This window comes from Myotis myotis, unplaced genomic scaffold (assembly GCF_014108235.1).
Source record: "Myotis myotis isolate mMyoMyo1 unplaced genomic scaffold, mMyoMyo1.p scaffold_m19_p_2, whole genome shotgun sequence".
Lineage (NCBI taxonomy): Eukaryota > Metazoa > Chordata > Mammalia > Chiroptera > Vespertilionidae > Myotis > Myotis myotis.
In genome coordinates, this window is record NW_023416324.1 from 93,330,826 (window position 1) to 93,358,208 (window position 27,383).

The 27,383-nt window shown below is 41.3% G+C and overlaps 1 protein-coding gene across 1 annotated transcript in view; it reads right to left on the reverse strand.

Moving 5' to 3' along the window:
* The window catches only part of BPHL (biphenyl hydrolase like), a 51,266-nt gene that overhangs the window by 2,139 nt on the left and 21,744 nt on the right, over window positions 1-27,383 (reverse strand). Inside the window, exons 5-6 of the mRNA XM_036348686.1 lie at window positions 9,167-9,298; window positions 6,014-6,137 (exon numbers count right to left, since the gene is read on the reverse strand). Of these exons, the coding sequence (XP_036204579.1) occupies window positions 6,014-6,137; window positions 9,167-9,298 (256 nt within the window). The remainder of the gene's footprint in view (window positions 1-6,013; window positions 6,138-9,166; window positions 9,299-27,383) is intronic.

A 27,383-nucleotide genomic window follows, 5' to 3' on the forward strand; every position in this document is an offset into this window, starting at 1 on the left:
ACATGCTCCATGGAGAGTGTTTCCAATGATCACATCCCTCAGGAAAGTCAGGAGGAAATCCCCCCACCTCACACATGGTTCAGCTGGAGTTGAAGGACCCCTGAGATGGTACACAGGAGTTCCTCTTTGCCAGGACAGGTTCCTCATTGCATTTGGCACTTTTAGAAAAAGATGCAATTCTAGATCTTTTGAGAAATTAAAATGTCTAACTTCATAGTATAAATCCAGTGGTCAGTTTACTTCTGCCTGATACAGTGCTTCCAGGATCTCACTCTTTATATCCAGGTAGCAAGGAGAAAAGATGCTGCGCATCTACCATCCTTTCTTCAGTCCAACCTTCTACAGCTTTCAAATTAAACTCTGAGAGCTACAGATCTGAACAAGACTGTAAATAATGTGCTGTAGCATTCTTTTCCACGTTGATGTGATAAAATTCTAAATTATTTATGAACCCACAGAGTTTCCAGTAAGTCTGAATATTTTTGTTTTAATGGAAAACCAAAGTAGGCTCCTGTCCAACTGCCTCTGAATTGGGCTATCGGCTGTTCACGGCTTCAGAGTCAGACTGAAACATCAGCTCTTCTGCTTCTCAGGCCTTCAGAGTCAGACTGGGATCACGCCTCTTCTCTCCTGGGCCCCCACCTTCCTAACTCACTCCAGCTTGCTGACAGAAGATCTTGGACTTCTCGGCCTCCGCACTGTGTGAGCCAACTAACACACCCACACACCTAGACTAATATGGTGCTGAACATGGGACAGAGGACAACCTGCCTCTCATCTGCTATCGAGCTATTCCCTGGTGTCTCCAGGGGCCCCTAATCACCTGCACCCACACCAGCCTCCCACCGTCAAAAGTGGCAGCCACTGTGTGTTGTAAAATGATCACTCATTCCTCAAAAAATATTTTGAATGATAGATATCATCCTCATTTTACTTATAAGGAAACAGTCACAGAAATCCATGCACACTGCCTAAGTAAGTGACTGAGCCAGCACTCCCTCCCTCGCCCCATTCCTGCTCCTCACCAACACTGCTATGAGTGTTTCTCTGGATCCCAGATACCCAGTCTGCTCTCCTGGCTGGACTCCGTTCCCCACTGCTCCCCTTTGGCTGACACTGGCCCCAGGCGCCACTCTGCGCACGTGGAGGTTCCTCCTCATTCTTTCCCATCTGACCTGGCTCTCTGGCCTCAGCCCAGGACATGAAGTTGGAATCCATACCATACTTTTTGGCTCTGAGTCACCAGTCGGTGACCACTGGCCATCCACAGAGGCTTGGCCCTATATGGCTCTGCTGCTCCCACATTCTCTTTCTTTCAACATGTACTAGACTGCATCCTCGGATAGGTGTTGACATGCTCAACAGGAGGAAAACGAAATTCACACGTTCACCGCTGTATGAAGGTATAAATAAGGAGCTGTATGGCCTCAGGCAGATGAGAACTGGAGATAGAGGAGGAGGAGAAGACTGAAGGATGAGTACACTTGGCCAGGCAGTGAAGGGGTGAGGGCTAGAGCAGGACCAGGCAAACCGCTGGTCACTTGCAACTAGGTCTCAAATCCAGGTTTCAGATCCTGACCTCTGCTGGCCTCCAATTCCTGAGATCTGAGCACCTCCTCAGAAACAGACTAGTATGGACTGAACTGCATCCTCCCAAAATTGTATGTTGAAGTCCTAGCCCCCAGTACAGTGTGACCTTATTTGGATATACGTCTTTAAAGAGGTAATTAAGTTAAAATGAGGTCATTGGGGCTCACACAGGGCTCACACTAATATGGCTGGTGTCCTTATAAGAAAAGGAGATCAGGACACAGACAGGCACAGAGGGAAGACCATGTGAGGACACAGGGAGAAGACGGCAGTCTACAAGCCATGCAGAGAGGCCTCAGAGGAAACCAACCCTACTGACACTTTGATCTCAGACTTTCTGCCTCCAGAACTGTGAGGAAATACACTTCTATTATCTAAGCCTCCCAGCCTCTGGCATTTGTTTTGGCAGCCCTGGCAGACTAATACACATAATGAGCAGACACAGTTCAACAAGCTGTGGAGTCATCACCTCTTCTGACAGGTCTGAGCCCCACTGCCTCCTGGGGCCCATCACCCCAACTCCAAAGAGTCTGATGCCAGCCTCTCCTCAATGCAAATACTTTGAAAACGAGCTGGGGCTGGCCTCATGGGTGATGCCTGTCTGGGAACAGGAGACGCCCAAGCAGAGGCTGACTAGCTAGACAGGTGGTGAGCGGTGTCAGTGCTTTCCTGTCTCGGAGGGAGGGCCGGACAAGCAGGGATGCACAGGGACTGGGGCAGGACAGGAGACCAAAGGGGCAGGTCTGCTCCCAACCACTATTGTGATCAGACGGGCTCCTATTTTATGTTTATATCTTGGACTTAAGCATAAGATTTGTTGGGAGAAAGGGTTCAACTGCCTAAAAACGAATGTTAAAACTGGTGAAATTGAATGATCTCTAAAGCCTCTTTGCTTCCAAGAGATTCTATCACTGTTCTCCCACAAAGAGAGCAAAGAGAGAGACATTAGCCTGAGCGAGACGCAGGCCTGCTGAACAACCCCACCCTTCATTAACCTCTTTCTGAAGAGAAAAAGGCATTGGTTTCATATTTGATATTTATTGTTGGTAACATCTGAAGGACTGTGTCTTTAAGTACCTGACAAGGTAATAAAACACCAAGTTCCCTGGAGCTTGCTACACTCTGAGTTGCTACACCTGTTGTCAAGTGGCATGGTGTACAGGACCACAGTATGACTTCGGTGCTCAAGGAATCCACCTTCCTTTTATGGGGTTCAAAATAAACCACATCCATCCTAGGCAAATTCATGTCCAACATCAAGGGCTGTTTCAGCAGAGGAAGGGAGTAGGTGTAAACTGCAAGCTAGCTTTAGATAATCACCGCTAATAGCACTTTACCTTCAATGGATTTGTTCCAAAGAATGTTGCTTTAAAAAAATTGATCTTCCATAAAATAGTCTGCTGAAACAACACCAGAATAGTAAGGGAATATTTTTCTCTCATATTGATGTATCCTGTTAGGACACGGGTCTGGAATAGAATTCCTACATTAAACTTCCTTGCAGACTGACCTTTATTGAACCTGGCTGTCCAAGGGAACACATGCATTTACTATGAGAGTCAGCATACAAAAACCTGTCATTTCTAAAGGTAGAAAACAATTAACCAGAGCAGCAAGTATATAATCCAGGCATCTCACCATCATATTAAAATAAGAGAATGTTTATGAGAGCAGCTGTGCTGTGGGGGAAAAGCACTATATTAGGAGGAAAACTATCTAGAATTTGTCTTTAATTGGCTATGCAACCTTAGACGATTACTTAGCATCTCAGCCTTGATATTCTTATTTGTAAAATGGGGACAATATTTCTTTTCCATAAGTTAGTTGTAAAGTATAATTAGAGTTTGTATATAAAATGCCTTTTAAAATATAAAATGCTATATAAATATAGACATTATACAGGCTTATGGTAATTATTTATTGTAGAATAAGAAGCACGCCCCCACATTTAAAAGTTCTCTGAAATCCATCCCTGGGAACTGCTTTCAAGGCAGAAGCAGATGCAGTCCAGCAGGATGAGACTTTTCATCTAAAACTAATCTAATAGATATGAGATGATAGAAATAGCAGTGGGGAAACATTAGGGGCAAAAATAGAATATTGGGGACTAGCTATGATTATGGGAAATATTAATCATGCTCTATTAACCATGATTGCCTTGTGTTGGTTAAAGAAAGGACATTCTGACCTGGCTGGGAGTTGTATGCCCCTGGGACCTGGGAGTCAACCTTGGAACCATTCTCATTCAAGAACTGCCTATTATCGCCGAAACCGGTTTGGCTCAGTGGATAGAGCGTCGGCCTGCAGACTGAAAGGTCCCAGGTTCGATGCCGGTCAAGGGCATGTACCTGTGTTGCGGGCACATCCCCAGTGGGAGATGTGCAGGAGGCAGCTGATCCATGTTTCTCTCTCATCAATGTTTCTAACTCTCTATCTCTCTCCCTACCTCTCTGTAAAAAATCAATAAAATATATATATAAAAGAACTACCTATTATCATGGAAAGATTAACAACCTTGTTGCCCAAATAATGGAGTCCCAGCCCAGCCTCCTACTTCCCCATGCAACCCTTGTCCTACCTATATAAGCAGCTGGCTTATGGGGGGCTGCAGAGCAGATTTTTGAGGATGACCTGCTGCTCTCCCATACTGCCGGAATAAACAATCATATATGATTCAAAAGAAACAAAAAACAAAAACAAAAGAACTCCCAAACAAACAAAAAAAGTTCTCTTAGAAATTTGTTTGTTAAAATATAGCGTGGAATAGTGTGATAGGAAGCAGTAGAATGGTTTCTGAATTACTTTCCCTGCTGAACTGTGGGAGCTCCCAGGGCAGTGCTGGCCCACAGCAGGCATCAGAAGTTGGCTCATGGAGGGAAAGGAGAGAGGGAGAGAGGGAGAATGAGAGGAAGGAACAAAGTGGGAAGAAGGAAAGGACAAAAGGAGAGAGCGAATGAGCAGGGAAGGATTTTCTTAGGCTGCTAATAAAAGCCAGTTTCAAAAAATTCCAGAGTCCCAAAGGTGCCCTGAGTAATGACAGTACCATTGAAGTTGACATATAGTCTGTGAAGGTGGAGGCTCATTGGATGTTTATTTTCCACTATGTTTGCTTAAAAAAAAAAAATAGGTCACTATCTTCTAGTCACACTTCATTTTCTCCTTCAGGATATGCATCCATTGCATGTAAGGGAAATACTGAGTTTATTCCACTTTGAACTTTCATCTTGACAGAGTGGGCTGTAGATTTTGGCTGGCAAAAGCTGGCTCCTGTGCCAGCCAAAATATTTAAAATATAAATTTATCTTTTTTTCAAATCAAATACATTTTTTTAAAATTTAATTTTCCCATCACCATTTATCCCCTCTATGCCCTCACCTACCCTCTTCTCCTCCTCAACCCACTGCCTCCCACAATCACCACACTGTCGTCCGTGTCCATGAGTTCTCTCTCTCTCTCTCTTTTTTTTGCTCAATCCTCTCCCCTCATCTCCTACCCTCTATCAGAGCTGTCTGCCTACTCTCTATCCATGAGTCTGTCTCTATTTTGCTTGGGAGTTCAGTTTGTTCATTTCACATATAAGTGAAATCATATGATACTTGTCTTTCTCTGACTGGCTTATTTCAGTTAGCATAACGGTCGCCAGGTAAAAATAAATAAATAAAAGATAAATTTCTATTCACTCCATACAAAAATGTAGGGAACTGAAGAACATAATTTTTGCTGACATAGCTTACAACGTTCCTGAATCCCAAAGCCGGTTGGCAGAAACCAGAATGCAAAGGACAAGCAACACCTATCTGCTGTCTAACCAAGTACGCCACCAGCATGGTTGGGCATATGTTGGTATTATTAATTCTGAATAACAGGTTTATGTCTGGTATGTACATATTTAAGGCTGAAAAAACATGAACAGTTTACAACATAATTTTAAGTGGAAAAAAAGCAGCATCAGAGTTGAATATAGAATGTGATTATTTCGATGCGGAAAAAAAAAAGGAGAAACACAAAAATGCTAATGTGAAAGAATTGGGTGGCAAGCAAAAGGCGATTTGTTTCCTTCTGATTTTACTGATTTTCTTTATTGGGTAATGATAATGACACACTAGCCTGAAAATTCCCAAATTGTATAAAATTGCTTTAGTTCACAATGATTGCTCTAAACCTAACCTATCACCTGTGGTACAGAACTTGGTATGCTTCAGCATAGCTGCCTTCATAGCAACAAGACTTGTACCTGAGAGTCCCTTCCTGGCGATTACCGGTTGCCTACACCAGGGCTCCTGCTCCCCTGTTTCCCGGGTGCCCCGTAGACATTGGTACTGTTTATGGACATTGGTAACATGGGGGGGGGGGGGGAGAGCCTTCCTGTCTCTCGGTACCACAGCCCTGAGGCACCGGATGCTGACGCGGAGACTGGACTTACCGTGACCCTCTCACGTGCTGGTGGATGAAGTCAGCATGAAAACGCGGGACTAGGGGGTCCTTCTCACCATGCACGATTAAGGTGGGGCACTGAACCAGGGGCAGCAGGTGCCGACAGATATTACCTGAAACACAAACACACGAGCGTGGGCTTTAATGCGACCGCCCCACAAGCGTAGGCGAAGCGAGAGCTGGGCGTCAGGCCCGTCTTAGGACCCAGGGTCCTGTCTGTAAAATCAGTGGTTTAAATCAGATGCGGTCTGAGGTGCCTTCCAGCTCTAACATTCTTTGGGTTTCCTTTTCTGTTTGTCTGCTGGATGTTTTGTTTTTTCTCTTCTTTTCTTTTAAAGCTCTAGTAGCGAACAGTTTTGCCTGATTTAAATGCATCATCCATGCAAAACAGTAAGAAAAACAAACAAACAAAAGCCCACAACTCTTTATATTACATAGAGGCAGTTCCCAGTTTGCAAAACCATGGTAGGTGCTTGGCGTCTGAAAAGCATCTTCTGTGATACAATGGCTTAGGTGGTCCTTGGGGTCCCAGTTAGCCCTCAAAGCCTATATACTTGACAGTGAACTTACAATTTACACAGCTTCTCTCATCCCTCCTGCCTTTGACATTCTGACTGACAGACTTTTGAGAGATGATAAGCTCCTCACTCCCACTTTTAACAACATTTCTGAGGCAAATATGGCACAGCCTGGGCTCCAGCCCCTGCCTTCCTCCCTTCCCCCCTGCAGTCTCAGTGGCTCCTCAGCCACTTTGAGCTTCAGCCTTCTCCTCTGGTCAAACAAGATTAACCCCAGTTCCCTGGGTGGCCAAGAGGCCAGGAAGAGAAGCCAGAGCTCAGGTTTCTGGCACCAGCAGTGGCTTCACAAAGCCAGCACCTCCCTCTTCCCTTCCTCAGCCTGTGCCAAGCAGAAAGCTCTGTGGCTCCAAGAAGCTGGGGGGCAGCCCGGGGTGCTGTCTGGGCACCTGCCTCTCCCCTCCTCTCAGTCGGGGTGGACCAGGGAAATACTTCTCTAGGTCACTGACGCTTCCCTCGCCTGCCCCTGGGATGACACGCACCTGCCAACTGTATACTCAGATAATTACAGTGCTATTACTGAGTGCTCATTGTCTGTTAGGAACTGTTCAAATTATTTAATACCCACAAAACACATGGTAGTTACGTCTTAACTCATTTAGTATGTAAATCAAGTACTTTTATTAAGCACCTCCTCTGTACTTGGGAGCGGACCAAAGCTGAACATATATAACTCATTCAATCCTCAAAACAACTGTATGAGGTAGTTATTAGTATCTCCAGTTCTCAGACAGGAAGCTGCAGCAAAATGATGTGCCGGCATCCATTCTAACAGCAAGCCAAGCGGCAAAACCAGAATTCACACTCAGGCCTGCCTAACTCCACATCTGTGCAATTAATCCCTATGCTAGTCTGAGCGTCCATAAACTTGACTGTACAACGATGAAAAAGGGCTCTTGTCAAATTAGTACAGAAAGGGGATGAGTAGTTTATTAACAATCTTGCCATAACATAGTTGGTATACAGTACTAGATGCTCCATCTTATGAGATTTTTTTTCACTCCCTTTTTCTTTTTTAAAGATAGATAGATTTTACTGTTTAGAGTTTTAGGTTTACAGCAAAACTGAGGGAAACGGACAGAGATTCCCCACAACTCCCCTGCCTTCACACATGGCCTCCCCCATATCAACATCCCTGAGTGCTACATTTTTACAGTGAATGAGCCTCAATTGACATATCATTTTCACCCAAAGTCCACAGTTTTCCTTAGGGCTCATGTGTGGTGTTGATCAAATGATGGGTGTGGACAAATGCATAATGACATGTCCAGTATGGTAGCACACAGAGCATTTGCACTGTCCCAGCATCCCTCTGGTGGCTGTTCAATAGGTGAAGAGGGGATCACATTGTTGTTTGGCCCAGCTTTTAATTGGATTGTCTTCTTATTGTTCACTTTTCAGAGTTCTTTGTATATTTTGGGTAAAGTTCTTTTGCACATGGGTCTTTTGCACATATTTCCTCCCAGTCTGTGGCTTGTCCTTCCATTTTTCTGACAGTACCTTTTGCAGAGCAGCAGTTTTTAATTTTAACATGTACAGGACATATTTTTGAACTGCTCATTTAATTCTGCTTCTACCTTTGAGAAATCCTACCTTTTCAATACTCTCTTCAAGAAAGCATAGAAGTCTGCATGTCACAGTCGCCTTCTTTAGTGGAGAACTGTCTCAGACATTGTACAGCGTTTTTTTGTTTGCTATCAGAGCTAGGGGAAATGGATTTCAAGGACCTGCTTCTATGAGTGGATACTGCTTTCAAACAGGAGATACTGGCTGTTTTGAACTTAAGCCAAGAAATAACATTTCCAAATGTCCTTTTCATTGTGAAAGTTTTGACAGATGACTCATTCTGGAAATTATTACTTAAGAGATCAAATTGGCCCTTCAGTCACAATGATTTTATACTGAATGTGCCCCAAGATTAGACCTTAGCTATTCTCTAATCTTTCAGCAATTAAAAAAAAGAAAAACGAGAGATTACAAATGTAAATATCTATACAAAACACTTTAATTCAGAATTTCACTTAAAGATGTCAAGTCTTACTGTAATTGGAAATCATTAATTTTTCAGATAAAGACAGGAAGATACAATTAGGGCTAAAGTCATATAACTTAGTTCTGAAGATGGAGAAGAACTGAACACTCTTCCTCATGCTAATTCTGCAGAGGCTGCCGGTCACGACTAAAAGTCCCTCCTTCCTTGTCCTGGGGTAACTCATCTAAATGGGCAAAGAGAAAAAAACGTGGTCTATGCTGCAGCTTGTTTGTTTTCCAATTCCTCATTCTGAAGTTAGAAATAAAGATTCTTGGAGGCTTCTGGATAATTATTTTGAGGAAGAAAGAACAGTCTGCTATTAAAGACCTTTATACTATAGACACTGTCTAGTTGAAATGGATTTAATGCCTAAGTACTTGCATGTACACAGTCACTAGTACCCTCTGTTCCTACATCAGTGTGTGAGGATCGTGGGCAAATGCATTCATCCTTGAGGGATTCTGGAACATCAAGGAGGAACTCAGGCCACCTCTATAATCAGCAAAGGAACCATTAAATCGTTCATGTAACCTACCATCCGGAAGATGTTTAAATTGTTTTATGCCATCCACCCACTTTTCACAGGTTTTTGAAAAGTAGTCATACCCATATAGGGTTTCTAGAGGCTTTTTTGCTTTCTCACTCCACTTAGAAACATCTCGGATACCTGAAAAATAGTAATGTGAACAAGGAAGGATAGGTTTAGTGTCATACTAAAGTTTATCTGTAATATTCCAAGCACAGTCCAGCTCAGAGCCACTGTCTGTTCTCTGTTGCCAGAACGCTCCCCCAGGTTCCTGTATGGCTCACTCCTCACTCCATCTGGGTCAGCGAGGCCTTCCCTTCCGACCACCCTCCCTCTACCTACTCCACTTAGCACTTACCACTTCTTTGCAGTTTTTCTGTGTCCATGGCTGAGTGTCTGTCTCCCAACTAGGATGTAAGCCCCAGTGTAAGGCACTCTGCTTTGTTTTGTCCCCCACTGTACCCCCAGGGCCTGGACCAGTGCTTGGTCAAAATAAGCAACAATAGTATAGTGCCTGGTACGTGGTGCCTTGTTGTGTTGTATTTTGTGCCTTTAAATCAACACAGCAGATCCAAGCAACAGCAACCTCCTGAGCACCACACCCTCTGCTGAGGAACAGCAGCTGTACGTGAAACCTCGCCCCACCAGCCAGAAGAGCCACCACAGCTATGAACAGCACACACCAGAGGAGTTGCTGCCAACTGAAGAGGAGCTGCTACCACAACCGCCCGAAGAGCAACCGCAGACCAAGGAGTCACTGCCACCAAGGGAGCAGCCACTGAACGACTCAACGTCTAGATATGTCAGTGAGATCAAACATGGGTAGACAAAGAAACCCCCAAAGGAAAGAGAAGGAGGACTCTCCAGAAAAGCAGCTAAGTAATACAGAGGCATGCAACATGACAGAAAAAGAATTCAGAATAAGGGTCCTAGAGTGCATAAACCGGATGGAGGAAAAAATCGACAACCTCAGCAAGAAGCAGGAAGAAACAGATGAAAAAATCGATAACATATGGAAGAAGCTAGAAGAAACAGATGAAAAAATCAACAACTTAAGTAAGACCCAAGAAGAAATGAAGAGTGATATAGCTGCAATGAAAAACTCCATTGAAAGTATCAACAGTAGACTAGGAGAAGCGGAGGACCGAATTAGTGATTTAGAAGACAAGGAAGCAAAACACACCCAAAATGTACTGCAATTGGAGAAAAAAATGAAAAGACAGGAGGAGAGCCTAAGGGAGCTTTGGGACAACATGAAACGAAACAACATACGAATAATAGGGGTACCAGAACAACAGAAGGATGAACAAGGATTAGAAAACCTATTAGAAGAAATAATATCAGAAAACTTCCTTGAGGTGGGGAAGAAAAAAGTCACACAAGCCCAGAGAGTCCCAAACAAGGTGAACCCAAAAAGACCCACACCAAGACACATCATAATTACCATGGCAAATGTTCAGTACAAAGAGAGAATCTTACAGGCTGCAAGAGAGAGACGGAAAGTTACATACAAGGGATCTCCCATTAGATTGTCAAATGATTTCTCAACAGAAACACATCAGGCCAGAAAAGAATGGACGGAAATTTACAAAGTGATGCAAAGCAAAGGACTGAATCCAAGAATACTCTATCCAGCAAGGCTATCATTCAAACTTGAAGGGGAAATAAGAAGCTTCACAGACAAAAAAAGGCTAAGGGAGTTTATCACCACCAAGCCAGCAATGCAAGGAATGCTAAAGGGACTGGTATAAAAATAAGAAATAAAAAGCTCAGAAAGAAAACAGCCACACAAAAACAGAAATGCCTACCAACAAGTACCTTTCAATAATAACTTTAAACGTAAACGGACTAAATGCTCCAAACAAAAGACATCGAGTGGCTGAATGGATAAAAAAACATGACCCATACATCTGCTGTCTACAAGAAACCCACCTCATTAGAAGGGACTCACACAGACTGAAAGTGAAAGGATGGAAAAATATCTTTCAGGCAAATGGAAAGGAAAAGAAAGCTGGGGTAGCAATACTTATATCGGACAAAATAGACCTCAAAGTGAAGGCCATAACAAGAGATAAGGAAGGCCACTTCATAATACTAAAGGGATCAATACAACAAGAAGATATAATCCTGGTAAACATATATGCACCCAATGCAGGAGCACCCAAATTCATAAAAAAACTCCTGGAAGATATCAAAGGAGACATCGACAACAATACAATCATAGTAGGGGACTTTAATACACCACTGACAGCACTGGATAAGTCCTCTAGACAAATAATCAGCAAAGATACAGCAATCCTAAATGACTCACTAGATCAGATGGACTTAATAGACATCTTCAGAACACTTCACCCGAAAGCCAGGGAATATACATTCTACTCAAATGCTCATAGGACATATTAAAAAATAGACCATATATTGGGTCACAAGCAAAGTATCCCCAAATTCAAGAAAATTGAAATCATAAAAAGCGTCTTCGCAGACCACGATGGCATAATATTAGAAATAAACTACAATAAAAACAACCCAAAATACTCAAACACCTGGAAGCTGAATAGCATGCTATTAAATATTGATTGGGTTACCAATGAAATCAAAGAAGAAATTCGAAACATCCTGGAAACTAATGACAATGAAAACACAACAATCCAAAACCTATGGGACACAATGAAAGCAGTCCTGAGAGGGAAGTTTATAGCTCTACAGGCCTATCTCAACAAACAAGAAAAAATGGTAGTAAATCATCTAACTCTACAACTCAAAGAATTAGAAAGAGAGCAACAAGAAAACCCCAGAGTGAGCAGAAGGAAGGAGATAATAAAGATTAGAGCAGAAATAAATGACATAGAGACCAAAAAAACAATACAGAAAATCAATGAAACCAAGAGCTGGTTCTTTGAAAGAATAAACAAGATTGACAAACCTCTAGCCAGACTCACCAAGAAGCAAAGAGAGAGGACCCAAATAAACAAAATCAGAAACGATAGAGGCGAAATAACAACAGACACCACAGAAATACAAATGATTGTTAAAAAATACTATGGACAGCTCTACTCCAACAAACTAGACAACCTGGAGGAAATGGACAAATTCCTAGAAAAATACAACATTCCAAAACTCAATCAGGAAGAATCTAAAAATCTCAACAGGCCAATAACTATGGACGAAATTGAAGCAGTCATCAAAAAGCTTCCAGCAAACAAAAGCCCAGGACCAGACGGCTTCACAGGGGAGTTTTACCAAACATTCAAGGAAGAGCTAAAACCTATCCTCCTCAGACTACTACAAGAAATTCAAGAGGAAGGAACACTTCCAAGCTCATTCTATGAAGCCAGCATCACCCTAATACCAAAACCAGGTAAAGACAACACAATGAAAGAGAATTACAGGCCAATATCCCTCATGAACATAGATGCCAAAATCCTCAACAAAATCTTAGCAAATCGGATCCAGCAGTACATCAGAAAGATCATACACCATGACCAAGTAGGATTTATCCCAGGGATGCAAGGATGGTACAATATCCGCAAATCAATAAACGTGATACATCACATAAACAAATTGAAAGAAAAAAACCACATGGTCATATCAATTGATGCAGAAAAAGCATTTGACAAAATTCAACACCCATTTTTGATAACAGCTCTCAGCAAGGTGGGAGTAGAAGGATCATACCTCAACATAATAAAAGCCATATATGACAGGCCCACAGCCAACATCATACTCAATGGACAAAAACTAACACCATTTCCCCTAAGAACAGGAACAAGACAAGGATGCCCCCTCTCACCACTCCTGTTCAACATAGTACTGGAAGTGTTAGCCATTGCAATTCGGCAAGAAGAAGAAATAAAAGGCATCCAAATTGGAAAAGAGGAAGTAAAACTGTCCTTATTTGCAGACGACATGATATTATACATACAAAACCCTAGAGACTCCATCAAAAAGCTACTGGACTTAATACATGAATTTGGCAATGTAGCAAGATACAAAATTAACCCCAAGAAATCCGAGGCATTTCTATACACCAATAGTGAACTTTCAGAAAGAGAGATTATAAAAACAATCCCGTTTACCATCGCACCAAAAAAATTAAGCTACCTAGGAATAAACTTAACTAAAGAGGTAAAAGACCTCTACTCAGAAAACTACAGGACGTTGAAAAAAGATATAGAGGAAGACATAAACAGATGGAAGAACATACCGTGTTCATGGATTGGTAGAATCAACATCATTAAAATGTCCATACTACCCAAAGCAATCTATAAATTCAACGCACTTCCCATTAAAATACCAACGGCATACTTCAGAGATCTAGAACGAACTCTCCAAAAATTCATCTGGAATAAAAAAAGACCTCGAATAGCTGCAGCAATCCTGAAAAAGACCAAAGTAGGGGGGATCTCAATACCAGATATCAAGTTGTATTACAAAGCCACTGTTCTCAAAACTGCCTGGTACTGGCACAAGAATAGGCATATAGATCAATGGAATAGAATAGAGCGCCCAGAAATCGGCCCGAACCAATATGCTCAATTAATATTTGACAAAGGAGGCAAGAACATACAATGGAGCCAAGATAGTCTCTTCAATAAATGGTGCTGGGAAAATTGGACAGATATATGCAAGAAAATGAAACTAGACCACCAACTTACACCATACACAAAAATAAACTCAAAATGGATAAAGGACTTAAATGTACGACAGGAAACCATAAAAATTCTAGAAGAATCCAAAGGCAATAAAATCTCAGACATATGCCGAAGCAATTTCTTCACTGATACAGCTCCTAGGGCACTTGAAACTAAAGAGAAAATGAACAAATGGGACTACATCAAAATAAAAAGCTTCTGCACAGCAAAAGAAACCATCAACAAAACAACGAGAAAACCCACTGTGTGGGAAAACATATTTGCCAATCTCATATCTGATAAGGGCCTAATCTCCAAAATTTATAGGGAACTCATACAACTTAACAAAAGGAAGATAAACAATCCAATCAAAAAATGGGCAAAGGACCTCAATAGACACCTTTCAAAAGAGGACATTCAGAAAGCCAAGAGACATATGAAAACATGCTCAAAGTCACTAATCATCGGAGAGATGCAAATCAAAACAATAATGAGGTACCATCTCACACCTGTCAGACTGGCTATCATCAACAAATCAACAAACGACAAGTGCTGGAGAGGATGTGGAGAAAAAGGAACACTTGTGCACTGCTGGTGGGAATGCAGACTGGTGCAGCCACTATGGAAGACAGTATGGAGTTTCCTTAAAAAACTGAAAATGGAACTCCCATTTGACCCTGTGATCCCACTTCTAGGAATATATCCCAAGAAACCAGAAACACCAATCAGAAAGGATATATGCACCCCTATGTTCATAGCAGCACAATTCACCATAGCTAAGATCTGGAAATAGCCTAAGTGCCCATTAGTAGATGAATGGATTAGAAAACTGTGTACATCTACACGATGGAATACTATGCTGCTCTAAAAAGGAAGGAACTCTTACCATTTGCAACGTCATGGATGGAACTGGAGAGCATTATGCTAAGTGAAATAAGCCAGTCAATGAAGGAAAAATACCACATGATCTCACTCATTCATGGATAATAGAGACCATTATAAACTTTTGAACAATAATAGATACAGAGGCAGAGCTGCCTCAAACAGATTGTCAAACTGCAGCAGGAAGGCCGGGGAGGGTTGCGGGGCAGGAGGTAGGGGGGTAAGAGATCAACTAAAGGACTTGTATGCATGCATAGAAGCATAACCAGTGGACATAAGACATTGGGGGATAGGGGAGGCTAGGGGACTGTCTAGGGCGGGGGGATAAAATGGACACATATGTAATACCCTTTGTAATACTTTAAGCAATAAAAAAACAAAAAAACAAAAAAAACCAGAAGCCCACTCCCTCCTTCTGCCATGTTAGGACAAAGCAAGAACAAAGCCAGTCACCAAATCCGGTGGTGCCTGATGATAGACTTTCCGGACTCCGAAACTGTGAGAAACAAAGCCACCCAGCCCATGGTATTCTGTTATAGCAGCCCATATGCCCTAAGACTAATATTATTATGCTTAACTTGTTTCTGGTCTAGAATCAGTAGAAAGTAAGCAGAATAAAGTACTATCTTTGAACTTGAAAAAAAAAAAAATAAGCAACAATAAATTCTTACCAAGTGAGTGAAATCAGATCTGCAGTTAATGCTTTCTGTTAAAGGTATACAATTGAAAGATATTCCTCTAATTAGGGTCATCTGAGTAAGGGTGATGTTATTTACAAAAGAGGGTGTTTTTCTGAATTGTGTTTATGTACATTGAGAAATGCACATACATTTTTAATTCTAATTCCTGTTACTGAAGAAATATGGGTGTAAAAGGCTAAATACTAATTTCAAACTATACTGCAGTTGATTCACTATTAGAAAAGGAAATAATAGTTAAAAACCACCTTTAAAATAAATAAACACATTTAATTACGTAGCCTAATATTTTCCATAATTCTTTAAATACACTGAGATACAGATTCTAATCCTCCTGAGCATATCAAATATTGCTCATCTAGAGCTTTTAATACAGCACTCCTGCTACAAGATGCACCTTGAAGACAAGCCAACACTAATAATGAGAATTCACATTGAACAAGGTCTTAGCACTCAGACCTGGCAGACGCCCAATATATACTCAGTGAATGGAAGTAATGAAATGGGGGAAACTGCTACTTACAGCTATAACTGCCTTCTAAGGAGGGAAGGTCCTGTTCTAGAGCCTGCCTTTGTTCTGCTGATTGGTTTAAATCTGGAGGTAGAAATTCTCTGTGCAAAAGTGAAAAGACTCCAGAGACGGCTGTAGAGAGGAACCTAAAAACTAAGAGGTGGGAGGAGATTTGGGAAGAAGAAAAAGGAAAGTTGAAAGGGGGGAGGAGAGGGGGAAGTGAATGGAGAGAGGTGCTAGCAAGATCATGTGAAGATGGCCAGGTAAAAATTCCCTGTACAGAGAGAACCACGATGGCGGCATAGGTGAACACCTATACTTGCTGCCTCTCACAACCACATCAAAATAACAACTAAAAGGCAGAACAACTACCACCCAGAACCGTGGGAAAGCTGGCTGAGTGGAAGTTCCACAACTAGAGAGGTGAAGAAAGCGCACTGAGACTGGTAAGAGGTGCGGAGCCTGGAAAGTGCTGGCACCTGCATGTGCTGCTCTTTTAACCACGCGGGAGATACAAGCTTCCGCTTGCTCTGAACTCCAGTTACGGTTGAGACTCTGGGGGACCCAGACACATACGAGGAGAAACTGGACTGTCTGGCATTGGGACAGGAACGCGAGGACAGCTTTCTCTCAGAGGTGCTCACAGTGATCACTGTTCCTGTGCGGGGGCGTGGGACGCTGAGACCCAGGGACCTCTCAGGTGCAGGGCTGACTAGCAGCCATTGCTGTTTGCTCCACCCTGGTGATTCCCAGAGACCCCGCCCCACCCAGTTTACAACCCCACGCAAGCTGTGCATTGGCTTTTGCATATGAATGGCCCGTGCTCCCTCCGCATAAAACCTGTTAAACTGCAGCTGGGTCAGAGAGCCCCAGAGCTTCCAAAAGAAGACCCAAGGCTGGCAGCAGCAGCCTGCCTTGCTTCACAGCTGGACCTTGTCTGGGCATTTCCAAACCCCATAAAAAGAGGAGGAATCTGCAGATGTCTCTGTAGCTCCTGCTAGGCCCATGGTCGGCAAACTGTGGCTTTTGAGCCACATGCGGCTTTTTGGCCCCTTGAGTGTGGCTCTTCCTAAGCCTTAGGAGTACCCTAATTAAGTTAATAACAATGCACCTACCTATATAGTTTAAGTTTTAAAAATTTGGCTCTCAAAAGAAATTTCAATCATTGTACTGTTGATATTTGGCTCTGTTGACTAATAAGTGTGCCGACCACTGTGCTAGGCGGTCCCAGACAGTGGCTGACCTTGCACCTCCTTGGAGATCCAAGAGCCAGTGGTCAGAGTGAGACCATACCAGATTACAACTCTTCACATCCATAAGAGACACACTCAAGAAGCAGACTCATTGAGCACCAAAGCCCCACTGAAGCAAGTCCTGCTCCATAAGGGTGTCTCCTGTGCAACAGATCTTCCAGTGTAGACACAGCTGGCCATCACAGTCAATTGGCCTGGAGGTCAATTCCTCCCAGTGATACCAACAGCAATCAAGGGTTAACTACAACAAGGCTGTGCAAACAGCCCACAAAGGTGTGCATCAACAGCATCCACCTCAGGTGACTGGGGAGGCTGAGCCACTGGGCCCTATAGGACACCTACCACACAAGGCCACTCTATCAACTCAAGGAGACTTAGCAGCTACCCAGTACATAGAAACAAACACAGGGAAGCAGCCAAAATGCAGAGACAAAGAAACAAGTCACAAATGAAAGAAAGGGATGAAAGCAAAATACTGGATATAGAGTTCAAAACCACAGTTATAAGGTTACTCAAGAATCTTCTAGAAACCTCCGAGAAATTTAGTGAGACCCTCAAGGATATGAAAAAGCACCAATCAGAAATTAAGCATACACTGAATGAAATAAAGAATAATATACAGAGATCCAACAGCAGACTAGAGGATCCCAAGAATCAAGGCAAAGATTTGAAATATGAAGAAGCAAAAAATACCCAACCTGAAAAGCAAAAAGAAAAAAGAATCTAAAAATATGAAGATAGTGTAAGGAGCCTCTGGGACAACCTCAAGCGTACCAACATCTGAATTATGGGGGTGCCAGAAGAGGAGAGAGAGCAAGATATTGAAAACCTATTTGAAGAAATAATGACAGAATCCCAGCAACAACACAGCACTGGTAACTCTTACGCAGCCAGCTCTGGGCAGTGAACTTCCACTGGACAGAGAGGCCCTGTAGCCTCAGAGGCCAACCCCAGAACACTGCCACCCAGAGGCTGACCCACAAACTGACTCTTTGCTAAACACAAAATAAGGCAGTCTGGGAAACAAATGCGGCTTGCTTTAAAATAAGGACTGTGGTTTACAACACAGAGGAACAGTGTATCGCAGGGAAACTCAACACTCTCCTGAATACCTGGCAGGTCTAAGGCGAGCCACACTGAAGAATAGAAGAACCGAAGGACCTTCACTACTGCAATATTTTTTTTTTCTTTTTTCACCTTTTAACTAAGAAACCAATTTTTTTTCTTTTTTTTTCGTTTCCTCTTCTTCTTTTTTTTTTCTTCTTTTTTCCATCACCTGATTTTACCCTTTTAATTACTACCTTCTTATTTTTAACCAGTATTATTACTGCTACCATTTTACCATTTTTTTTTAAAGTGCCATTTTATTTTCTCTTTATTTTATTTTGGGATTAGTGTTCTCCATTCTATTTTCATCGTTATATTATTGGTTGTTTCTAGTTTGCATTCATCTACAGGGAGCTGTTGCTGGAATTTGTTGGGATTAATGGCTGTTCTATAGGAGTATTCTCCTCATATAAAAAGTCTCTTCCCCTCTTCCACTTCATTCTTTCTTTTCGCTCTTTTTTTTTCTTTTCCTTTCTTTTCTCGCTTTTACTTTCCCCCCTCCTTTTTCCCAATTTCATTTTTGCACTCCTTTTTTTGGTCCCTAATTTTCTTTTCTTTTTTCTCTTTTCTCTTTTTCTCTTCCTTCTTCCTTATCCCCTAATTCTCTTAATTCAGGTGGTCACCTTTATTTGGGGTTATTAATATCGTGAATATATTTGTGTATAGTGCCTGGTACGTGGTGCCTTGTTGTGTTGTATTTTGTGCCTTTAAATCAACACAGCAGATCCAAGCAACAGCAACCTCCTGAGCACCACAGCCTCTGCTGAGGAACAGCAGCTGTACATGAAACCTCGCCCCACCAGCCAGAAGAGCCACCACAGCTGTGAACAGCACCCACCAGAGGAGTTGCTGCCAACTGAAGAGCAGCTGCTACCGCAACCGCCCGAAGAGGAACCGCAGACCAAGGAGTCACTGCCACCAAGGGAGCAGCCACTGAACGACTCAACGTCTAGATATGTCAGTGAGATCAAACATGGGTAGACAAAGAAACCCCCAAAGGAAAGAGAAGGAGGACTCTCCAGAAAAGCAGCTAAGTAATACAGAGGCATGCAACATGACAGAAAAAGAATTCAGAATAAGGGTCCTAGAGTGCATAAACCGGATGGAGGAAAAAATCGACAACCTCAGCAAGAAGCAAGAAGAAACAGATGAAAAAATCGATAACATATGGAAGAAGCTAGAAGAAACAGATGAAAAAATCGATAACATATGGAAGAAGCTAGAAGAAACAGATGAAAAAATCAACAACTTAAGTAAGACCCAAGAAGATATGAAGAGTGATATAGCTGCAATGAAAAACTCCATTGAAAGTATCAACAGTAGACTAGGAGAAGCGGAGGACCGAATTAGTGATTTAGAAGACAAGGAAGCAAAACACACCCAAAATGTACTGCAATTGGAGAAAAAAATGAAAAGACAGGAGGAGAGCCTAAGGGAGCTTTGGGACAACATGAAACGAAACAACATACGAATAATAGGGGTACCAGAACAACAGAAGGATGAACAAGGATTAGAAAACCTATTAGAAGAAATAATATCAGAAAACTTCCTTGAGGTGGGGAAGAAAAAAGTCACACAAGCCCAGAGAGTCCCAAACAAGGTGAACCCAAAAAGACCCACACCAAGACACATCATAATTACCATGGCAAATGTTCAGGACAAAGAGAGAATCTTACAGGCTGCAAGAGAGAGACGGAAAGTTACATACAAGGGATCTCCCATTAGATTGTCAAATGATTTCTCAACAGAAACACATCAGGCCAGAAAAGAATGGACGGAAATTTACAAAGTGATGCAAAGCAAAGGACTGAATCCAAGAATACTCTATCCAGCAAGGCTATCATTCAAACTTGAAGGGGAAATAAGAAGCTTCACAGACAAAAAAAGGCTAAGGGAGTTTATCACCACCAAGCCAGCAATGCAAGGAATGCTAAAGGGACTGGTATAAAAATAAGAAATAAAAAGCTCAGAAAGAAAACAGCCACACAAAAACAGAAATGGCTACAAACAAGTACCTTTCAATAATAACTTTAAACGTAAACGGACTAAATGCTCCAAACAAAAGACATCGAGTGGCTGAATGGATAAAAAAACATGACCCATACATCTGCTGTCTACAAGAAACCCACCTCATTAGAAGGGACTCACACAGACTGAAAGTGAAAGGATGGAAAAATATCTTTCAGGCAAATGGAAAGGAAAAGAAAGCTGGGGTAGCAATACTTATATCGGACAAAATAGACCTCAAAGTGAAGGCCATAACAAGAGATAAGGAAGGCCACTTCATAATACTAAAGGGATCAATACAACAAGAAGATATAATCCTGGTAAACATATATGCACCCAATGCAGGAGCACCCAAATTCATAAAAAAACTCCTGGAAGATATCAAAGGAGACATCGACAACAATACAATCATAGTAGGGGACTTTAATACACCACTGACAGCACTGGATAAGTCCTCTAGACAAATAATCAGCAAAGATACAGCAATCCTAAATGACTCACTAGATCAGATGGACTTAATAGACATCTTCAGAACACTTCACCCGAAAGCCAGGGAATATACATTCTACTCAAATGCTCATAGGACATATTCAAAAATAGACCATATATTGGGTCACAAGCAAAGTATCCCCAAATTCAAGAAAATTGAAATCATAAAAAGCGTCTTCGCAGACCACGATGGCATAATATTAGAAATAAACTACAATAAAAACAACCCAAAATACTCAAACACCTGGAAGCTGAATAGCATGCTATTAAATATTGATTGGGTTACCAATGAAATCAAAGAAGAAATTCGAAACATCCTGGAAACTAATGACAATGAAAACACAACAATCCAAAACCTATGGGACACAATGAAAGCAGTCCTGAGAGGGAAGTTTATAGCTCTACAGGCCTATCTCAACAAACAAGAAAAAATGGTAGTAAATCATCTAACTCTACAACTCAAAGAATTAGAAAGAGAGCAACAAGAAAACCCCAGAGTGAGCAGAAGGAAGGAGATAATAAAGATTAGAGCAGAAATAAATGACATAGAGACCAAAAAAACAATACAGAAAATCAATGAAACCAAGAGCTGGTTCTTTGAAAGGATAAACAAGATTGACAAACCTCTAGCCAGACTCACCAAGAAGCAAAGAGAGAGGACCCAAATAAACAAAATCAGAAACGATAGAGGCGAAATAACAACAGACACCACAGAAATACAAATGATTGTTAAAAAATACTATGGACAGCTCTACTCCAACAAACTAGACAATCTGGAGGAAATGGACAAATTCCTAGAAAAATACAACATTCCAAAACTCAATCAGGAAGAATCTAAAAATCTCAACAGGCCAATAACTATGGAAGAAATTGAAGCAGTCATCAAAAAGCTTCCAGCAAACAAAAGCCCAGGACCAGACGGCTTCACAGGGGAGTTTTACCAAACATTCAAGGAAGAGCTAAAACCTATCCTCCTCAGACTACTACAAGAAATTCAAGAGGAAGGAACACTTCCAAGCTCATTCTATGAAGCCAGCATCACCCTAATACCAAAACCAGGTAAAGACAACACAATGAAAGAGAATTACAGGCCAATATCCCTCATGAACATAGATGCCAAAATCCTCAACAAAATCTTAGCAAATCGGATCCAGCAGTACATCAGAAAGATCATACACCATGACCAAGTAGGATTTATCCCAGGGATGCAAGGATGGTACAATATCCGCAAATCAATAAACGTGATACATCACATAAACAAATTGAAAGAAAAAAACCACATGGTCATATCAATTGATGCAGAAAAAGCATTTGACAAAATTCAACACCCATTTTTGATAAAAGCTCTCAGCAAGGTGGGAGTAGAAGGATCATACCTCAACATAATAAAAGCCATATATGACAGGCCCACAGCCAACATCATACTCAATGGACAAAAACTAACACCATTTCCCCTAAGAACAGGAACAAGACAGGGATGCCCCCTCTCACCACTCCTGTTCAACATAGTACTGGAAGTGTTAGCCATTGCAATTCGGCAAGAAGAAGAAATAAAAGGCATCCAAATTGGAAAAGAGGAAGTAAAACTGTCCTTATTTGCAGACGACATGATATTATACATACAAAACCCTAGAGACTCCATCAAAAAGCTACTGGACTTAATACATGAATTTGGCAATGTAGCAGGATACAAAATTAACCCCAAGAAATCCGAGGCATTTCTATACACCAATAGTGAACTTTCAGAAAGAGAGATTATAAAAACAATCCCGTTTACCATCGCACCAAAAAAATTAAGCTACCTAGGAATAAACTTAACTAAAGAGGTAAAAGACCTCTACTCAGAAAACTACAGGACGTTGAAAAAAGATATAGAGGAAGACATAAACAGATGGAAGAACATACCGTGTTCATGGATTGGTAGAATCAACATCATTAAAATGTCCATACTACCCAAAGCAATCTATAAATTCAACGCACTTCCCATTAAAATACCAATGGCATACTTCAGAGATCTAGAACGAACTCTCCAAAAATTCATCTGGAATAAAAAAAGACCTCGAATAGCTGCAGCAATCCTGAAAAAGACCAAAGTAGGTGGGATCTCAATACCAGATATCAAGATGTATTACAAAGCCACTGTTCTCAAAACTGCCTGGTACTGGCACAAGAATAGGCATATAGATCAATGGAATAGAATAGAGAGCCCAGAAATCGGCCCAAACCAATATGCTCAATTAATATTTGACAAAGGAGGCAAGAACATACAATGGAGCCAAGATAGTCTCTTCAATAAATGGTGCTGGGAAAATTGGACAGATATATGCAAGAAAATGAAACTAGACCACCAACTTACACCATACACAAAAATAAACTCAAAATGGATAAAGGACTTAAATGTACGACAGGAAACTATAAAAATTCTAGAAGAATCCAAAGGCAACAAAATCTCAGACATATGCCGAAGCAATTTCTTCACTGATACAGCTCCTAGGGCACTTGAAACTAAAGAGAAAATGAACAAATGGGACTACATCAAAATAAAAAGCTTCTGCACAGCAAAAGAAACCATCAACAAAACAACGAGAAAACCCACTGTGTGGGAAAACATATTTGCCAATGTCATATCCGATAAGGGCCTAATCTCCAAAATTTATAGGGAACTCATACAACTTAACAAAAGGAAGATAAACAATCCAATCCAAAAATGGGCAAAGGACCTAAATAGACACCTTTCAAAAGAGGACATTCAGAAAGCCAAGAGACATATGAAAACATGCTCAAAGTCACTAATCATCCGAGAGATGCAAATCAAAACAACAATGAGGTACCATCTCACACCTGTCAGACTGGCTATCATCAACAAATCAACAAACGACAAGTGCTGGAGAGGATGTGGAGAAAAAGGAACACTTGTGCACTGCTGGTGGGAATGCAGACTGGTGCAGCCACTATGGAAGACAGTATGGAGTTTCCTCAAAAAACTACAAATGGAACTCCCATTTGACCCTGTGATCCCACTTCTAGGAATATATCCCAAGAAACCAGAAACACCAATCAGAAAGGATATATGCACCCCTATGTTCATAGCAGCACAATTCACCATAGCTAAGATCTGGAAACAGCCTAAGTGCCCATCAGTAGATGAATGGATTAGAAAACTGTGTACATCTACACGATGGAATACTATGCTGCTCTAAAAAGGAAGGAACTCTTACCATTTGCAACGTCATGGATGGAACTGGAGAGCATTATGCTAAGTGAAATAAGCCAGTCAATGAAGGAAAAATACCACATGATCTCACTCATTCATGGATAATAGAGACCATTATAAACTTTTGAACAATAATAGATACAGAGGCAGAGCTGCCTCAAACAGATTGTCAAACTGCAGCAGGAAGGCCGGGGAGGGTTGCGGGGCAGGAGGTAGGGGGGTAAGAGATCAACTAAAGGACTTGTATGCATGCATAGAAGCATAACCAGTGGACATAAGACATTGGGGGATAGGGGAGGCTAGGGGACTGTCTAGGGCGGGGGGATAAAATGGACACATATGTAATACCCTTTGTAATACTTTAAGCAATAAAAAAAAAAAAAAAGAAAAAAAAGAAATAATGACAGAAAACTTCCCCTACCTGGTGAAAGAAATAGACTTACAAGTCCAGGAAGCACAGAGAACCCCAAACAAGAGAAATCCAAAGAGGACCACACCAAGACACACCATAATTAAAATGCCAGGGCAAAAGACAAAGAGAGAATCTTAAAAGCAGCAAGAGAAACAGTTAGTTACTTACAAGGGAGTACCCATACGACTGCCAGTGATTTCTCAACAGAAACTATGCAGGCCAGAAGGGAGTGGCAAGAAATATACAAAGTGATGAATAGCAAGAACCTACAACCAAGATTACTCTACCCAGCAAAGCTATCATTTAGAATTGAAGGTCAGATAAAGAGCTTCACAGACAAGAAAAAGCTAAAGGAGTTCATCACCACCAAACCAGTATTACATGAAATGCTCAAGGGTATTCTCTAAGAAGAGGAAGAAGAAGAAAAGGGTAAAGATAAAAAATTAAGAACAACAAAGTGACAACAAATACATATCTATCAACAAGTGAACCTAACAATCAAATGAATAAAAAACCTGATGAACAGAAGAAACTGGTAAATGTAATAGAATCAGGGGCATAGAAAGGGAGTGGACTGACAATTGTCAGGGGGAAGGGGTTGTGGGGGTGCGGGAAAAGATTGGACAAAGAGCTTATACCTATGGACGAGGTCAGTGGGGGGGGGGGAAGGCCTGGAGTGGGGTGGGAACCAGGTGGAGGGGAGCTAAGGGGGGGAAAAAAGAGGAACATCTGTAATAATCTGAACAATAAAGAAAAAAAAATTCCCTGTACATGGGATCTACTCAGCCATAAAAAAGAAGGAAATCTTACCCTTTGCAATAGCATGGATGGACCTGGAAAGTATTATGCTAAGTGGAATAAGCTAGCTAAGAAAGACAAGTACCATATGATTTCACTCATATGTGGAATCTAATGAACAAAATAAACTAATAAAATAGGAACAGACTCATAGATACAGAGAACAGACTGTCAGCTGTCAGAGGATTGGGGGGTTGCGGGGCTGGGTGAAAAAGGTGAAGGGATTAAGTAATAAAAAACAAAACAACTCATAGACACATACAACAGTATGGTAATTACCAGAAGAAAAGGGGGTGGGGAAGGCTTTAAAAAGAAATTTAAAAAATATTCCCTGTAGATTTTTTTGTGGCTATACAGCAGACCATACCCTCTGAAAGGTCTTCTTACAGTGAGACAACTAGATCTTTAGAATGTTCGTTTTTGCTGCATTGTTGGAGTTGTAGTAATTAATGAACTAGAGTAGGAATGTATATGAGTAGATATGTGTATGTGTAAGAGAAAGTGAACCCGGAAAATAGAACAAAGAGTGGTAAGACTACTCAAAGGGCTGCTTTGGGGGAAATGTGACTATTAGCTGGGGTTGGGAGGGTGGAGCTGAACCTGAGACTCCTGGGTTGGCTGAAATGAAACTGGCCCGCCTGGTCCGACCCTGTGGTTCCCAGGAGTAGCGAATGCACATGCTCTGTGGAGGAAGCATTCTCAATGACACTCACTGGTCTTTCCTGTGGTTCCCAGAGTAAGAATAAGCAAATACTCACTCCTAATCAAGATCACAAAACAATCAGAATCTTTACAAAGTTAAAGAATAAACTTAAAAGAGAAAGTTTAAAAAATTATGCAGAACACCACACCGAGAGATAGGAAGATGAACAAGAGGTAGGGAAGATGAAAAGGTCTACAAAGTCCAACCAGTCCCAGAAAAGTAGGAGAGAAGGAGAATGCAGGCATGCAAGACTTGAAAGAAACAGGCAAGACTGTTTTTTAGAACTGATAAAAGAGGAGAGTCCACAGACAAAAATAAAATGTAATCCAAATCAGAGAAATAAAAAGAAGCCACACTTAGACACAGAATAGTAAATCAGCAACATATCAAAGAAAAAGAGAAAATCTGAAAAACAGGCAGAGATCAGACACATCACTCCACAGCAAGGAAATTAAACTGGCAAAACTTCCCAACAGCAATTAAAGAAAGCAGCAGAGAGTAATGTTGGAGAAAATAATCTTCCACTTATATTTCTATTCTTAGCCAATCTTTAAAGAATGAGGGTGACATAAAAGACATTCTTAGGTAAAAACCGTGTGTACTGTTAACAGACCTATCCTTAAAGAACTTCTAAAGAATAACTTCAGGAAAGAGAGAAAGGATCTTGGAAGGAATGTCTGAGATGAAAGAAGGACAGGTGAGCAAAGAAACTAACAATTTGGTAAATGTAAAAACAAAAAAACTCATCAAGTTAATGAGAAAATAAAACACTGTAACATTTCCTTACATTGAATTAAATAATTCTGCCCATAAAGAAAGCAAAAGACAAGCCACAGCTGTACAACATAACTACTAACACAATTACTAACTAGCAAGGGGATAGCAATCACATTATCAAAAAACAAAAAAAACCCACCCCTGCTGCAAACCAGTAACACTGAAATAATATTGGAAGTGATCTAGTCTGTTGTTACAACTAATAAAGTATACCTGTTGAACATATTGTGTTATATGTGTAATTATTACATGACAAAAGCTTAAAAATCAAGAAAAAGAAATGACATGGCCCTAGCCGGTCGCTCAGTGGTTAGAGTGTCGGCCTGTGGACTGAAGGGTCCCAGGTTCAATTCTGGTCAAGGGCACATACCTCGGTACAGGCTCGATCCCTGACCCTGGTTGGGGCTTATATGGGAGGCAACCAATCGATGCGTCTCTCTTACATCGATGTTTCTCTGTCTCTCCCCCTCCCTTCCACTCCCCTCCCCCCCACCCCCCCAAAAAAAGACATGAATAAGTATAGTACAGAAGAAAAAACCCAGTGGTGCATAAACACATAAAAATATTCTCACCCCTATTGCAAATTTAGGGCCCCCAATAAGATACCATTTTACACACATTTGACTGGCTGGAATTAAGAAGTATGATGATTCTCACTAGAGGATATTTTTCCATTGATTTTTAGAGAAAGTGGAAGGGAGAGGGAGAGACAGAGAAAGAGAAACATCAATGTGAGAGAGACAC